This window comes from Trichosurus vulpecula, unplaced genomic scaffold (genome assembly GCF_011100635.1).
Source record: "Trichosurus vulpecula isolate mTriVul1 unplaced genomic scaffold, mTriVul1.pri scaffold_48_arrow_ctg1, whole genome shotgun sequence".
Lineage (NCBI taxonomy): Eukaryota > Metazoa > Chordata > Mammalia > Diprotodontia > Phalangeridae > Trichosurus > Trichosurus vulpecula.
Genome location: NW_023494531.1, coordinates 34121 through 52257, shown reverse-complemented (window position 1 = coordinate 52257; position 18137 = coordinate 34121). Strand labels below are relative to the sequence as shown.

The 18137-nt window shown below is 34.9% G+C and overlaps 1 protein-coding gene across 1 annotated transcript in view; it reads left to right on the top strand.

Annotated features, from left to right (window-relative positions):
- LOC118833356 (THO complex subunit 2-like) overlaps positions 1–18137 on the top strand; it is a 68650-nt gene that overhangs the window by 38654 nt on the left and 11859 nt on the right. Inside the window, exons 20-29 of the mRNA XM_036740716.1 lie at positions 64–243; positions 4428–4592; positions 5378–5650; positions 5920–6061; positions 8303–8460; positions 12164–12292; positions 14197–14328; positions 14418–14602; positions 15171–15355; positions 17015–17117. Coding sequence (XP_036596611.1) covers positions 64–243; positions 4428–4592; positions 5378–5650; positions 5920–6061; positions 8303–8460; positions 12164–12292; positions 14197–14328; positions 14418–14602; positions 15171–15355; positions 17015–17117 — 1652 coding nt within the window. The remainder of the gene's footprint in view (positions 1–63; positions 244–4427; positions 4593–5377; positions 5651–5919; positions 6062–8302; positions 8461–12163; positions 12293–14196; positions 14329–14417; positions 14603–15170; positions 15356–17014; positions 17118–18137) is intronic.

Below are 18137 nucleotides of genomic sequence, written 5' to 3'. Positions count from 1 at the left end.
ATAAATGTTTATTTTGTTTATTTGCTGAATCTATAGTCTGATTACCTTTTTTCACCTTTATAGGGTGGCTACTTTGGACAGATTAGAAACACAAAAAAATCCTCTCAGAGGTTAAAGGATGCACTTCTGGATCATGGTCTTGCCCTTCCTCTGTGCATTCTTATGGCTCAGCAGAGGAATGGGGTAATATTCCAGGAAGGAGGAGAGAAACATTTGAAGCTTGTGGGAAAGTTGTATGATCAGGTATTTTGAAAATTGTATTTATATTAGCCAAAATTTTTAGTTTGACTTAGCTTTGAGTAAATATGTTCAGAATATTGACATATATTTATATATTTAATATCTTCACCCATTGAGAAGGCAAGAAAAACAAAACCTGTTACAAATATATAGAACAGGCAAACAATTCTACTAGCTTTTTAAATAACAACATATGGTTCAGGTGTAGTGAGTGAAATACAACAAAGGTAGACTGAGGTGCATTTTCTCTGAGCAAAATAACAGGTGCAAGTCTGTTAATAAAGCTGTCTTGGTGGGCTTTCATTTGGGGAGTGCAGAGTAAAGAATTAACAGAACAGGGGGCATCATGAGATTGAGAACAATTTCCCTTGGCTCAGAAGTGTTGATTTGCAAGGTCAGAAATAATACTCCAGTCTTAGTTGGTCTTTTCACTGAGAAAGCTTGAAAGTCCTCTGTTTTATTGAAAGTCCATATTTTGCCTTGGAGCATGATACTCAGTTTTGCTGGGTAGGTGATTCTTGGTTTTAATCCCAGCTCCATTGACCTCCGGAATATTGTATTCCAAGGCCTTCAGTCTCTTAATGTAGAAGCTGCCAGATCTTGGGTTATTCTGATTGTGTTTCCCCAATACTCAATTTGTTTCTTTCTGGATGCTTGCAATATTTTCTGCTTGATCTGGGAGCTCTGGAATTTGGTGACGATATTCCTAGGAGATTTCTTTTTGGGATCTATTTGAGGAGGTGATCGGCGGATTCTTTCAATTTCTGTTTTACCCTGTGGCTCTAGAATATCAGGGCAGTTCTCCTTGATAATTTCTTGAAAGATGATATCTAGGCTCTTTTTTTGATCATGGCTTTCAGGTAGTGCAATAATTTTTAAATTATCTCTCCTGAATCTATTTTCCAGGTCAGTGGTTTTTCCAGTGAGATATTTCACATTGTCTTCCATTTTTTCATTCCTTTGGTTCTGTTTTATAATATCTTGATTTCTCATAAAGTCACTAGCTTCCACTTGCTCCAATCTAATTTTTAAAGTAGTATTTTCTTCAGTGGTCTTTTGGACCTCCTTTTCCATTTGGCTAATTCTGCCTTTCAAGGCATTCTTCTCCTCATTGGCTTTTTGGAGCTCTTTTACCATTTGAGTTAGTCTATTTTTTAAGGTGTTGTTTTCTTGAGTATATTTTTCAGTATTTTTTTGGGTCTCCTTTAGCAAGTCATTGACTTGTTTTTCATGGTTTTCTTGCATCCTTCTTATTTCTCTTCCCAATTTTTCCTCTACTTCTCTAACTTGCTTTTCCAAATCCTTTTTGAGCTCTTCCATGGCCTGAGACCAGTTCATGTTTTTCTTGGAGGCTTTTGTTGTAGGCGCTTTGATTTTGTTGACTTCTTCAGGCTGTATGTTTTGGTGTTCTTTGTCACCAAAGAAAGATTCCAAAGTCTGAGACTGAATCTGGGTGCATTTTCACTGCCTGGCCATACTCCCAGCCAACTAACTTGACCCTAGAGTTTTTCAGTGGGGTATGACTGCTTGTAGAGTTAAAAGAACTATGTTCCAAGCTTGGGGGGATGCACCAGCTCTGCCACACCAGCACTCCTCCTTCCCCAAGAACCCCCAACCAGGACTGGACTTAGATCTTCAGCAGGCTCTTCATTCCTCCTCTGATCTGCCACTTAATTCCTCCCACCAGGTGGGCCCAGGGCCAGAAGCAACTGCAGCTGTAGTTCTGTAGCTGCCCCACCTCTGCTGCCCCAGGGGCGGTGGCCAAACCACAAACTCCTTCTTTCACTTTGTCCCCAGCAGCTTTTCCCACTAACCTTCTCTGTTGTCTTTGGTGTTTGTGGGTTGAGAAGTCTGGTAACTGCTGCAGCTCACTGATTCAGGGCGCTAGGGCATGCTCTGCCCGACTCCTGGTCTGGTTGGTTCGCACCGCTCACGCTGGGCTCTGCTCCCAGCTCCGTGAGGGATAGACCTCACCCAGAGACCATCCAGGCTGTCCTGGGCTTTCCTCTGCTATTTTGTGGGTTCTGCAATTCTAGAATTGGTTCAGAGTCATTTTTTATAGGTTTTTGGAGGGACTCGGCAGGGAGCTCATGCTAGTCCCTGTTTTCCAGCTGCTATCTTGGCTCCGTCCCCCAAATGAGGCTTTTATAAAAGAAACTGGCTGTAAAAATTTTTGCTGTTTATTGTGTATTGTACCTTTCAGCAAAATGTAGTTTGCCTCTTAGCAAAGTATACGATCCATTATTTGTTTTTCTTTCAGATCATGATTGCTACCTCTTACCTTCCCTCCCATTTTCCTTCCATTGCAAAATCTTACTCTCTTTTATGTAATAAAAATTTCCCATTCTACCTCTCCTTCTACCTCCAAAATATCCTACCTCTATCTTCTTCCTTAACCTAGTACATCCCTCTTCCCATCTCCTTCATTTTTTTGGAGAGCATTCCAACATTGATTCACACTTATGCTAGAACTTCTAACTGTCCTGATGATAAAGTTTTTAGGAGTTATATGTATCATCTTCGTGTATGGGAAAGTAAATGCTTTAACTCCTTTGAGTCCCTTTTGTTTACTGTTTTATGTTTACCTTTTATGCTTGAGTCTTGTGTTTGAATGTCAGATTTTCTATTCAGTTCTGGTTTTTTCATCAATAATGCTTGCAAATCCCTCTCTGTCGTTAAATATTCTTTGTTTCCCCCCGAAGGATTACACTCCATTTTGCTGGGTAGGTTAATTTTGGTTGTAATCCTAACTTCTTTTCCTTTCAGACTATCATATTTTGTGCCTTCTCCTGCTTTAACATGGAAGCCACTAAGTCTTGTGTAATTCTGACTGTGGCTTCATGACATTTGAATTGTTTCTTTCTGGCTGCTTGAAATATTTTCTCTTCGACCTGAGAGCTCCAGAATTTGACTGTAATATTCCTGAGTTTTCATTTTTGGGATCTTTTCTTGGTGGATGGATTCCTCCAATGTGCGTTTTACATGCTGATCTAAGATATCAGGGCAGTTTTCCTTGAGAATTTTTTGGAATATCGTAGCTAGGCTCTTTAATTCTTAAATGATCTTTCTTGATCTATTTTCCAAGTCAGATGCTTTTCTGATGAGACAGTTCGTATTTTCTTCTATTTTTTCATTCTTCTGACTTAGTTTTTTGATGTTTCATAGAGTCATTAGCTTCCAGTTGCCTAGTTATAACTTGTAAGGAATTATTTCCTTCAGTGAGCTTTTGTACTTGTTCTACCTACCCTTGCTTCTCCCATTTGGCCAGTTCTGCTTTTGAAGTAGTTCTTTTCTTTGATGAATTTTTGTGCTTCTTTTACCATTAGGCCATTTTTTTAAGGTATTGTTTACTTTTTTTTTGGTGCCTCTTTACTAAGCTGTTAAATTTTTTTTACATACTTTTCTTCCATCACTTATTTTTTTCCCTGAATTTCCCTTTACCACTAATTATCTCTTTTTTAACTATTCCAGAAATTGTAATTGGGCTTGGGTCCAATGAGCATTTTCCTTTGAGGCTTTTTTGGTAGCTGTTTTCATATTGTTGTCTTCTGAGTTTGTGTCTTGGTCTTCCCTGGAACTGTGGTAGATTTATATAGTCAAGTTTTTTTTTTTGTCGTTTGCTCATTTTTTCCAGCCTATTTCTTGACTTCAAACTTTAAAGTTGGCCTCTGCTTACTGCTCCCTCTGTGGGGAGGCACTGAACAAAGTTTGAGGGTTCTTTTGTGCCACTTTCAGAGCCAGTTTTCAGTGCATGACCCAAGTTTACCGTGCATAAAGGTGATGCAGGAGAGGTGTGGTCACTGCTTTCCTGGTCTATGCTGTGATCTTTAACCAGGAAAGACTCCTGTTCCCATGCAACCAAAAAGCACTAGTAATCCTCATGGCCCTGGCATTTTTTCTGCTGTGGAACTTCATCTTTTTCTGACCGGTTGTTGAGACCTCTGTTATTGCCGCCATTGTATGTGTCAAAGACTTGCTAATCTCTTAAATTTTCTTCTTACGCTTTTTTGTTGACTTTGCCACTCCAAAATTTGGTTTGATTTGAGGTGTTATTTTAAAGTTATTTGGAGGGGAATGTTGGGAGAGTTGAGCTAGGTTGCTACACCTAAACTGCCATCTTGGTTTCTGTTTTCAGATATAAATATATCTTACTCTATTTCTTATTTCTGTTTTTCTTTTCACTTTAGTGTCACGATACCCTGGTACAGTTTGGTGGTTTTTTGGCATCTAATCTGAGTACAGAGGATTACATTAAACTAGTGCCATCAATTGATGTGCTTTGTAATGAATATCATACACCTCATGATGCAGCGTTTTTCCTGTCTCGACCAATGTATGCACACCATATTTCAGTAAGTAAATGGGTATTTTCATTTACATTGAATAAGCTGTTTCAAGTTGTCTGTAATTTTTATATTTATTAAATTGCTACTAACATAATTAAAAATGATTATAAGTTTAGAGTCTTGAATTTTCCTACTGATAAGACTTTAATATTTTAGAAAGCTCAAGAATTCAAATCTGTCACATTACTTTTTCAGTGTATAGGATCTTTATTAAAAATCTTAATTTTAATTTCCATAACTTTCTCCCTTGCTTCTTTCCTGACTGAAACTATCCTGCAATGCCAGGCAGGAACTGTACCTGCCACCATCATGCTATACCGCTATACTCCTCCCTGGTGTTCCCTCTCTTCTCTATCCATCAGCCATGTATGCTTATTGACAACTTTATTCTTTTGATGTGAGATGGAAGACAGCTACACCTTGCCACTGAGATCCTCCAGGTCTTATCATCTGCTATATCTCTGTGCCCCACAGACTCTCTTATGATCTTTTGATCCAAAGATGCTACTCATCTTGCTGAACTGTTAGGACCTTGGCTTTTTCCATCTACTCTGAAGCTTACAGTCTGAGGGACTGTCACACTCTGCCTAGTGCATGGCTCATAGATTCATTCATTCATCCATATTTCAGTATTGAATTTTAAATAGAAGCATGGTCTTAATTTTAATTAATGTTTTAATTAATTTTGAGATTGGTAGAATCAATGATTGATAGATTGATTCCTTCCAAGAAAATATACTGATGCAAAATATTTAGTGGTTTTGTTTTTTGTCTTTTTTCCCTATCTCTAGTCAAAGTATGATGAACTAAAAAAAGCTGAAAAGGGAAATAAAAAACACAAAGTTCATAAATATATTGCATCCTGCGAATTAGTGATGGCCCCTGTCCATGAAGCAGTAATCTCTCTGCATGTTTCTAAAGTGTGGGATGATATCAGTCCACAGTTCTATGCTACATTCTGGTCATTAACAATGTATGACCTTGCAGTACCACATAACAGCTATGAAAGAGAAGTCCATAAACTTAAAGTCCAGGTGAAAGCAATTGATGACAATCAGGAAATGGTATGTCTTTAATTACTAGAATAACTAAAATATTAATTTATAATTCTGTAAGAAATAAAAATAATTATTGAATGATTTTTAAAGTTTCATTTTTGATATATGTTATGTTCATTTTTATAATTCATGTGAAGATAGAGTTTTAATGTTAAAATTCCAGGTTAAGATACCTAGAAATATTTTTTTACTATGATGAATAATGGTAAGAAATTTCATTTAAATTTAAAGTAGAAAAAAAGAAATAATGTGATTGTCAAATTTTTCTTTGTCAGCCTCTAAATAAAAAGAAAAAAGAAAAAGAACGCTGTACTGCTCTCCAGGACAAACTTCTAGATGAAGAGAAAAAACAGATGGAACATGTTCAGAGGGTTCTACAGAGACTCAAACTGGAAAAAGATAATTGGCTTTTAGCTAGTAAGTCCACATGGTCTCGTCAGTTATCCTGCTAATTTCTGAATTATGCTACATATTGTATTACCTGTATTTATTGTATTGTTCAGTGTCTAAAATATTAATATACATATCTTGTTCTTTTTTATCTTAGATATAGGATTAACAGTTAACATTATTCAGAAGTTTGTTTTAGTATTTCATATATAATTTTATCCTAAAGTAAAAGATTTTAACCTTCCTGGCAATTTAGATATTCAGTATTTTGCTATGCTAAGAATTGGCTTTCTTCCTCTAGAACTTATTTATAGCATAAGCCACTTAGGTTGAAGGAAGATCCATTCTCTTCATACTGTGTAGGTTATGCCTAAAATTCTTCCTAATCCTTTCTTGAAAAGTTGTGATCTTTGTTGGTTATTTGATGATTAAGAGCTTTTATTTCTTCCTCTCAAAATCCATCCCCCTTGGCCATTTTAAAATTAGATGTCTCTTACTTGATTCAGTTATCTATCTATTTGAGAAATCAGACCTTCATCAGTGAAACTTTATCTAAAAGGACATTTTACTGTTTTCGTCTCATTTTTAGAAGCATTGATTTTGCATTGAATTTTTGTAACCAAGATTATCCCCTTTACCTCTTCTCAGTGTCTGTTTCCCAAAACCTTTCCCAGTCCATAGATCTCACAGGTAATTTCCCCTATACTCCACTAGCTCACTTATGATGTCAACATTTATGTCTAAAAATGTGTCCACTTTTTATTTTTTCTTGTTATATGGTGTTAGATATTGGTATTTGTCTAGTTTCTGCCATACCATTTCCGCACATTTTGTTGAATAGTAACTTTTTAAGATACAAGTATCTGAAAGCTTATTAAGCACTTAATTACTGTGCTTATTTTCTGTTGTGCTCTAATGTGTTACAGTGAATAATCTTTCTATTTCTTACAGAAGACAGATTGTTTCAATGAGGACAGCTTTGTAGTAGTTTGAAATCTGGCACTGCTAGACTCCCTCCCTTGACATTCTTAAATTTTCCTTTTATATTCTGGACTTTCTGTTCTTAGAGAATGTTAGCCCCTTTTTTAGTTCTTGCCTTAACTCTTTGAGGAATTCTTCTTAGACTTGTATCCAAACTGAATTTTTCTTTGAGATTTTGCTTGTAGATTTTTCCAAGTCCTTATATCTGTTTTTCTCTCAAACTAAAAGAGCCTTTATGATTGAGTCCTTTCTTTTGTTTGCTTTTTCTTTATGACTTTTGATTTGATGTTAGTACTCAGCTGTGCACACTTTTTTGGGAGGATATCCAACCTAAACTTCTGTTGTCTTAAATGCTTCTACAAGTTTCACAGCTCTGGCTGTTAGTTTAATTGGTGTGGCCTGGTGAAGATTTGTTTACGGAGCTCCCAGTTTGAATTTTATAAGTTCCTGATCCAACTAAAATATCATCTCCACTTTGGTCTTCTCCTTGTCCTCCGTCTGCAAAGACCATGCACAAAAGGGGGTGGGAGAGACACCAGGGGATACCTGTTCTGTGGAGTTGAAACCAGGTGGGACACCAGATCCAGAGTTGAGTGAGCTTAAAAGTCCTCTCTAAAGGGGCAGCTAGGTGGCGCAGTGTGTAGAGCACCAGCCCTGGAGTCAGGAGGACCTGAGTTCAAATTTGGCCTCAGACACTTGACACATGTATAAACTGTGTGACCTTGGGCAAGTCAGTTAACCCCAATTTCCCTGGTGCCCCTGCCCCCCCAAACAAAGTCCTCTCTGAAGGAGGGGAAAGGAGATCTCTATGTCAATAAAGACTTGACTTAGTTGCATGGGGATGAGATTAGCAGTGAAAAATTTAACCTGTGGGCATCTTATTTCCTGGAAAGCAGATGGAGAGTGGAAGTCTTTCTCTCATCCTGAGTTTCTTTATTCATAAATGAAGTAGTTGAGCTGAAATTCTTCTTTAGGTCCTTAATTTTGACACCCCATTACATTTTCTAGCTCTACTTTGTGTATTTGTATATTGTCTTTCTCAGTTAAAATATAAGTTCCCTGAAAGTGGAAACTTATCTCATGTGTTTGTATTTTTACCGTAAGTATTTAGCAGTGCCTGACTGTATGTCTGGTATGTATTTAAGAAAGATTTTTTTTCTTCCATTCCATTGTGTCTCTCTATCCATCATATTTCCTCATTATTAAGAGAATGGAAAGTATAAAATAAAATCATTGTTTTTAAATCAGTAACGGAACATTAATATTTTTTGTATTTTTTTTCTGTAGAGTCTACCAAAAATGAGACCATCACAAAATTTCTACAGTTGTGTATATTTCCTCGGTGCATTTTTTCAGCAATTGATGCTGTTTACTGTTCTTATTTCGTGGAGTTAGTGCACCAACAGAAAACTCCTAATTTTTCTACTCTTCTCTGTTATGATCGAGTAAGTTCTTTAATTGTAAACATTTTTTGTTTCTGTTTAAAGTTTTTCTCCTCCTTCGGAAAATCTCTGGTTTCATTACTGTGTTTACTCCCTCTTTGAATAGAAATAATAGTCCTCTATATTATTAAAAATATATACTGTGGCCAGAAAGGATTTACCAACTAATGACGAAGGTTTTGATGATTAATGTCTCAACATTTAACTAGTTTGGCACAAACATAGGTTTGTTTCTAGTTAGAAGCTTAATATATGCCTATTTTAGTGGCACCTTGTAGCATTTCTACTATCCTAAACAATAATTCTGAGATTTTAGGGTCATTTCATGCTAGATTTAAATATAGAGTAGAGTAGTATTCAGTTTTACTGATTTTTTTTTGACTTGGAAGGCTCTAAGTTTTTTCTTTATAGTAAAATAAAAAGCTGGAATTAAAGTTAATGGGAGTAATATGAACAGTCTTAGATTTGCAGATGATACCACTCTGATGGCAGAAAGTGAAGAGGAATTAAGAAGCCTCTTGATGGGGGAGAAAGAGGAGAGAGTAAAAGTTGGCTTAAAGCTTAACATAAAAAACAAAAGCAAAACTAAGATCTTGACAAATAAAGGGAGAAGAAATGGAAGCTGTGTCAGATTTTATATTTTTATTCTTGTACTCAACAATCATGTAGACAAGTGACTGAAGTCCTGAAAAGATGTTTACCCATTGGAAGGAAAATTATGGCAAATCTGGATAGCAGACTAAAAAAGCAAAGATATAAGCTAGTCAAAGTTATGGTTTTTCCAATGGCAATGTATGGTAGTGAAAATTGGACTATAAGGAAAGCTGAACTCTGCAGAATCAACATTTTTGAATTGTGGTACTGGAGAATAGTTTCAGCAGTCCCTTGGACAACAAGGGGGTCTAGTCAATGTTTAAATTAATTTAGACAATTCCCTGGAAGGTCAAATACTGAACCTGAATGTTAAGTACTTTGGCCACATAAAGAGAAGATGGGACTCATTGGAAAAGATCCTGATATTGAGAAATATTGAAGACAGAAGAGATGGATAGACTGTGTCATGAAAACAATGAACATGCATTTGGACACACTGAGAGAGAGTGGAGGATAGAAGGTCACGAAGAATATGACACAACTAAGCAATGAACAATAATGACAAAAAGAAGTATTTTTTTCCTTAATGGTACATTGATGCACAATTTTGAAAAGCAATGTGGAATTATAAACCAATAGTTACTAAACAATGTGTGCCTTTTGATCTAGCTGTACCACTGTCTAGGTCTTTAACACAATAGAAGAAAGAAATAGCAAAAGTTGCTATATATTTGTATGAAATCATTTACATTTATAAAACTCTGTACATTTAGAAAATATTTGTAGCAGCTATTTTTGTGTTGGCAAAAAACTGGAAAATAAAGGGATGTCCATCAATTGAGGGATGACTGAATGAATTGTGGTATATGTGTGTGATACAATACTATTGGCCTATAAGAAATGAAGAGGGACAAAGAATTATATGAATGGATGAAGTAAGAATTGGGGGAGAATGCAGGAGCAGAACAATTTATTCTAAAACATCAATATCATAAAAGTAAAGACTTTTAAAAAAACATAAAAGTGATCAAAGTAGGAGAGCCATAAATTTACCTGACAGATTTATGGAGAATAGAATAATTTATGACCAAAAAATAGATAGAAAACATTATGAAATGCAAAATAATTTTGATTATGTTAAATTGAAATCTTTTTGCACAAACATAGCCAATGCAATCAAGATTAGAATGGAAGTAGAAGTCTGGGAAACAAAATATATAGAGAACTTAATGACATTACTTGTTCCTCAGTTGATAAATGATCAAAGGATATGAACAGGCAGTTTTTCAGAGGAAGAGATTAAAGTCATATGGAAAGAAGCTGTAAATCACTATGGATTAGAGAAATGCAAATTAAAACCAACTCTGAGGTACCACATCACACTATCAGTCAGATGGTGTAAGATGACAAAACAGGAAAATGAAAAATGTTGGACAGGATGTGGGAAATTTGGAACACTAATGCATTGTTGGTGGAGTTGTGAAATAATTTAACCATTCTGGAGAGGAATTTGTGGTTTTTTTTTGGGGGGGGCAAGGCAGTTGGGGTTAAGTGACTTGCCGAAGGTCACACAGCCAGTATATGTGTCAAATGTCCGAGGCCGGATTTGAACTCAGGTCCTCCTGACTCTAGGGCTGGTGCTCTACTCACTGCGCCACCTAGCTGCCCCTGTGGAGAGCAATTTGGAACCATACACAAAGGGCTGGAAAACTGTGCATTCCCTTTGACCCAGCAGTACCACTTCTAGGGTTGTACCCAAAAGAGATTATAAAAACAGGAAAAGGACTTACATATACAAAAATATTAATAGCAACTCTTTTAATGTTGGCCAAGAATTGGAAATTTTGGAGATACCCATCAATTGGGGAATGGCTGAACAAGTTGTGCTATAAGAAATGATGAATCAGGATGCTTTTATCTTAGATAAACTTTCATGGACTGATGTTGAGAGAAGCAGAACTAGGAGAACATTTTACACAGTAACAGTGACATTGTGCAATGACCAATTTCGAGAGTTATTTATTTATTTAATGCACAATCTAAGAGAACTCCAAAAGACTCATAATGGAAAATGCTATCTAAATCCAGAGAAAGAACTATGGAGTCCGAAGGCAGATTGAAGCATACTGTTTGCTCTCTCTTTTGTTTGTTCTTTTTTGTGGTTACTCCCATTGGTTTTAATTCTTATTTACAGCATGACTAACGAAAAAATATGTTTAATATGAATCTATATGTAAAGCCTATATCAGATTGCACACTGTCTTGGTGTGGGGGTGGGGAATAGAGGGAAGAGGAGAAAATTTAGAACTCATTCTTTTGGAAGTGAATGTTGAAAATTATGAATAAATTTTAAAAAATGAAGTGATTAAAGGAGGAAGCAGAACTAGCTCTTTCACAGAATGACGTGTTTTGTGGTATAAAAATAAAAAATAAAGCAAAAATAAAACTTTTCAAAGTTGGTTATATCATATTATATTATATATCTGTAAGTTTTTGGCACTGTCCTCAAGAGCCAAATTGTCTTCCCTTAAGGGTTCTAGTTTAATATTTTTTCTATAATATTATTGGCTCAAGGCCTCCACCATATCAGTGACTAGTTCCTTGTGTTCACTAATTAACAGTTAACATTGGGTAACTATTACAAAGGAGTATTTACCTGAAAGATAGAGTAATTCATAATCATTTCTCTCATCACTTTTAGTATATAATCTTCCCCATTTCACCTGTGTCTGGTGAAATTATGGATTTTGATTAGTAAAAACTGATATCTTAGGACTTTGTTAATTTTAATTTCTCTTATTAAAAATACTTGAAATATTGTTCCAGGTAGTTATTTATTCTCTATGCTGTTTCTCTGACAAAAATGTTTGATTGTACCCTTTATGCATCTTTTTTGGCCATAGCTATATAAATTTTGGATGCTGAGTGTTGGTGGAGGTGTTCAATTGCACGATATTTTTGTGACATATTAGCTGCATTATGTGATAATATAATGGTTTTTTAAATAACATAGCAAATATATATTTAAGAAAACTTAAAATTGAGGGTGAAAATTATTAAATTAGTTTTTATTTGAAAAAATTATTGTACATTTTACATTCCTGTCTTGCAGGTTTTCTCTGATGTAATTTACACAGTGGCAAGTTGTACTGAAAATGAAGCAAGTAGATATGGCAGATTTTTGTGCTACATGCTAGCGACTGTGACTAAGTGGCATAGTGATAGAACAGTATATGAAAAGGTAGGAAAATGATGTTTTAAGTTTTTTAAGTTAATACTGATATACAGTTCCTAAAGTGAAATAGCCTTTTATTTTTGAAATTTCCCATCTTGTTCTTTCCGTTCACTATCCATCTTATATATAAAGTGGAAATAAATACAACCAGAAACATTAAACACATCCTTTAAATTATATTTAACAAAGGGTCACTGAAAAATGATGAAAAATCAATTGCTGGTTATAAGAACTTAATCCTAATGAATGGTTAGGTTAAAGAACAAATCACAGAGAATAATTTCACTAAAGATAATATCAACAAATAGGTAACCTTCCAAATTTGGGAGGTGCGTTGTAAACAGGCCTTATAGGATAATTAGTGAATTGGATTTTCAAGTGAAAAAACTCCAGAAAGCCAACAAGTGAAAAACCTCAAGTAGCAATTTTAGTTTTAAAATATAAAATTTGAAAGTCAAAGAAGAGATTTAACGATATTGGCAGAAAACTCATTGAATCAATAAAAGGAATTTTAAAAATATAAGACCTCAATAAAATGAATGTTTGTTGTTCAGTTGTTTTTCGGTTATAGCCAACTCTTCATGACCCCACTTGGGGTTTTCTTGGCAAAGATAGTGGAGTGGTTTGAGTTTTCTTTCTCTAGCTCATTTTACAGATGAAGAAACTGAGGTCAGGAGGGTTAAGTGACTTACCCAAGGTCACATAGCTACTAGATATATGAGGCCTAATTTTACCTCTGGAAGAGGAATCTTTTTGACTCTAGGCCCTGTGTCTCACCTATGATGCTGATTAGTTATTTTACAAAGAAAAATTAAGTTATTAGTATTAAAAAGTGAAAGAGAAATTAACAAAAGAAGAAGAAATTATTAGAAGCTATTTTTCTCAACTATATACATGTAAAAATGACCACCTATATTAAATGGATGAATATTTACAAAATATAAAATGCCTAGATGAATAAAACAACAAAAAATAGAGAAGTTAACCAAATTTTAGAAAAAATAAATTGAGCAAGTCATAAATGGACTTTCATGGTCTTGAAAGATAAGAAAAGGAATCATAAAAAAGAAATAAAGAACAGTAATCTCCAGTGTTACATAAGGTTTAAAATAGTAAAGGAGGCCTACCCATTCTGTCTACCATAGAATTTACTTGTTCATTACTATACCAATCAAATCCTCAAAGGATTGCCTTATATAGCATGAAAAAATAATAGTAATGAAATGATTCTTGAGGAACAGAAAGCCAAGAATCTCAAGAGAAGTAAAAGATGTGGCATCAAAGGCAGGTGAGCAATACTATACAACGAAACAATAATCATCAAAACAATTTGGATTTGATTAAGAAAAAGGTGTTATTAGTAGATAGACTACATAGACTCAAGAAACACGGGAGACCTCCTAGCATGGCATGTTGGCAGCAAAGAAGGCACTTTTCAGAAAAAAAAATCACATCAGAAATAATCTACATCTCTAATAACTAGGGAAATCCAAATAAAAGCAACTCACACTTAGTAAATGGGCAAAGTTGCCATGAAAATGTAATGAGAAATGCTTGAGGCTCTAGGGGCTCCAGCTCATTTTACCAATTGGGAAACTGAGGAAAACCAGGGTTAAGTGACATATCAGGGTCACTCAGCTTAGAAGTGTCTGAGGCTGAATTTGAATGCAGGTTTTTTTCCCTGTTCCAAACACTGTACCACCTAGTTGCACCAAGGGAAACTTAATGTACCTTTCAGTATGCTAGTCATGAGAACTAGATAAAAGTACATAGCACATTAGTATTTAAATGTTATATTTCTGGATGTATAGTATGGTTATTTCTCTCTTTTTGTCCTTCATGCTGTAAGTGGGTTAGAAGTTCCCTACTCTGGTGTGAGCATCTCACTTGAAAACTTAATTTCTTTTTAGGAATGTGGTAATTATCCAGGCTTCCTTACCATATTAAGGGCAACTGGATTTGATGGTGGAAACAAAGCAGATCAATTAGACTATGAAAATTTCCGACATGTTGTACATAAGTGGCACTATAAGCTAACAAAGGTAAAGAGTAAAATGAAGGGTTTCAGTGACAAAGTTTTGTTTCTATCAATATTTTACTTGAATAATTATTTAAGATCTGTTTTTTTTAGGCGTCAGTACATTGCCTTGAAACTGGTGAATATGCCCATATCAGAAATATTTTGATTGTACTCACAAAAATACTTCCTTGGTACCCAAAAGTCTTGAACTTGGGCCAAGCTTTGGAAAGACGAGTCCATAAGATCTGTCAGGAAGAAAAAGTGAAGAGGCCTGATCTTTATGCATTGGCCATGGGGTAACATAATCTTATTTTAAAATAATTTACTAAAATAGTTAAAGTAAATTTTGAAATAGTTCTGATGCTGAAATAGTTTGTTGTGACCTTGAGTTAGTAATGTCTTGAGTTAGTAATGTCACCAGTTTGTGAAATTTATACTATTATCTAAACATTGATTTTTCACAGTTCTTCAACAAATACGGAGAAACACAATAGCATATCTGATTTGTATTTGGATGATAGTGCAGTATCAAAATGATATGTAATATTTTGTGGATTGGAAGAATTAAGTTTTGTTTGTATGATAAATATAATTAGAACTTCTGTCACAAATATTGCCTTGTTACATTAAGTTCAGTACTGTATTGTGTAGTAGGTAGCTTTGAAGGAATAGTTAAATAAGTATTGTCTTAAATAAGTAGGCTTTCAGTTAGTATCAAAATCAAATAAAAAAATACAGTTCATAGCTTCTTTAAAGGATCAAATTTGAGGTAAAATATAACTTTCTTGATTTACCTTTGTAGAATAAGAGCTATCATTGTCCATTATTGACACTTATGTATTTAATATTTTAAATGATTTTAAGCTATTCTGGGCAGTTCAAAAATAGAAAGCTTTCCATGGTACCAGAAAATGAATTTCATCACAAAGACCCTCCTCCAAGGAATGTAGAATGTACACCTGTTCAAAATGCTGCTGGTAGTGTTGGACTAAATACATCACTCTCAATAACTGTGGCTGAGGTGGAAGAAAGCTGTACTGAGGACACTGGTATGCCATTTTTAAAACCTTGGGGATAAACAAATTAATTTATTATTTAGGTATTTAGAATCCTGACACTGAATAGTTTTGTGTATATTTAGTAACTATATAGATAAATGGAAAACTAACAGTTAGCAACCTATTTGTGTCTTATGTAATCATGTTAATTGTTCTTTCTGTTTTATTGGAATCTTATAATAGTTTGCAATACAAGAAGCATTTATTTAACATTCTTTGCTTATAGTTCTGTAGGCAGTAAACTGGGAGAATTAGGAAGATAGAACACAATCATAGATTGTTATACTTCATAATATTACATAATGTGTATTTATAGAAAGGAAATATGTAAAGTTAGGAGAGAAACCTCTGGAATTGGAGTACTACTGTGTTAAAATATTTGAAATGTTAACATGTTATGAATGGACAGCAGGTGTTATGCAAAAGTAGGAAGCTGCAAAAAATCTCACATTACCAAAAGCTGTTGGACATTTCAAAGCCAACATGTTGCTTGTCACCCAGGGCCAGGATAATTTTAAGAGCCTTCCAGTTGGTGTCTATTACTGAAGTCTCCTCCTTTTCCAGTCTGCAAGAAACTGTGAAGCACAGGTCTCCCTAGTCAACCACCTATTTCATTAAAGTTTTGTGCCTTTTTTTGATCTTAAGGTTTAAATACAGAATCTTCTGGGCTTTTATAGTGGTTCATAACCTGGTCCTTTTCCTTATCTCCCCTGACTTCTTTTAAGTCTCAGCTAACGATTTGTCTTCTGCAAGAAATTTGTCCTGGTTCTTTGTAAGGGTAAAGTTTAGAAAAAAAAAAAGAAAAACAATTCTGCTTTGAAAAAAAGAAGGTTTTTCCTAAAACCTGTCCTTTTACTGCTCTAGGGAAAATGATAACCATTTATGTAGAGCCAAGGTCACACAGGTTTGATTTCTGGTTATTGTTGTTTTTAATAATGCTTTTTCACAAGATTCTAGATAACAGGAGAGCAATTAATTGTAATTTCTCCTTACTGAAAGAGGAATGACTTTTCTATCAATCTTTATTATTAGTCTTTATTGCCAAATGTAATAATTTGTCTCTTAAATCATTATCTGCTGAGGTTTTAGAGGAGCAAAAAAAAGAGTACTCAAATTTTGGAGTTGAAGTTAGCAAAAAAAACCAACTTTTAGTTTGTTGGAAGAACCACCTCCCTCTTAAACAACTAAATTTTAGATGTAACCTTTGCAGTGAAATAAATGGAAATGGCTGCTGTGGCTTTGTAATATCAGTACAGCATTTTTGGGGTCAGAAAATTAGAATATTTTCTTGGGAAAATATTAAGTAACTTAGCCTGAACTAAGGAATACCATTGTCTAAAACAAGACAGCTAGGTGGCGTAGTCAGAGTCATCTTTCTGATTTCATATTTGGCCTGAGACAAACTTATTGGCTTTACCTTATATTTACTGGCTTACCCCTGGGTAAGTTGCCTAAGTTATCTGCCTGAGTTTCTTTATCTCTAAGATAGGTGGAGAAGTTTCTTTGCCAAGAAAATCCCAAGTGAGGGCATGAAGAGTCAGACATGACTGAAACAACTAAAATACAAATTGTGTGTTACTATTATTACTTAGTTATCTTTTGTTATCTTAGAGATTTATCAAGTAAATCTTGTTCTTTTTGATATTTCAGACAAATTAAAGGAAAATAATCAGTGTTCTCTGAAATTTCTTAGTAAAGCAGCCTCTACAGCATCAAAAATGACTACAAGTAATGGAAACAGTGTTTTCAACAGGTAGGAAGCACAACTTTGCAATGTTTTAACTAGTCTAACTGCCTGTTGTTATTTTTAATATTTCACTTTTCTGCATCTAGATTTGACATAAGGCATTTTGTGTTGTGGTGGTTATCTAGTAGATTAGTCTCTGCTATAAGTTTCCTCTTCCCTCTGCTTAAATGATTTGTCTGACCATGTTTTCTACTTAGTAAATGCTTAGTAAATCCTTATCATTTCAAGATCAAATATAAAATCTTGTGCTTGGCATTCCAAGTACTCTCCATCCTCTCAGGTTTTTTAAAACCTAGAACATATGTATTCCTTCTATGTACTTTGTGATACAAGATACTCCACCTCTGTATTCTATATATTTTCTCTCAAGTCTTGAATGTTCTTCCTCTTCTACCTTTTTAGTTTCAGGTAAAATCCCTTCCTTTTACAGGAAACCTTTGTCAGACCCCCTTAATTCTAATGTGTTCTCTTCAGTGGACTTTTCAACCTCCTTTTCCATTTAGCTAATTCTGCCTTTCAAGGCATTCTTCTCCTAATTGCCTTTTTGGAGCTCTTTTGCCATGTAAGTTAGTCTATTTTTTAAGGTGTTTTTTTCAATATTTTTTTTCAGTATTTTTTGGGGTCTCGTTTAGCAAGTCATCGACTTGTTTTTCATGGTTTTCTTGCATCATTCTCATTTCTCGTCCCAATTTTTCCTCTACCTCTCTAACTTGCTTTTCCAAATCCTTTTTGAGCTCTTCCACAGCCTGAGACCAGTTCATGCTTTTCCTGGAGGCTTTTGCTGTAGGCTCTTTGACTTTGTTGACTTCTTCTGGCTGTATGTTTTGGTCTTCTTTGTCACCAAAGACAGATTGCAGAGTCTGACACTGAATCTGGGTGCGTTTTCACTGCCTGGCCATACTCCCAGCCAACTAACTTGACCCTTAAGTTTTTCAGTGGGGTGTGACTGCTTGTAGAGTTAAGAGAACTATGTTTGAAGCTTGAGAGGATGCGCTGTTGATTTCAGAGCTATTTCTATACAGCCAG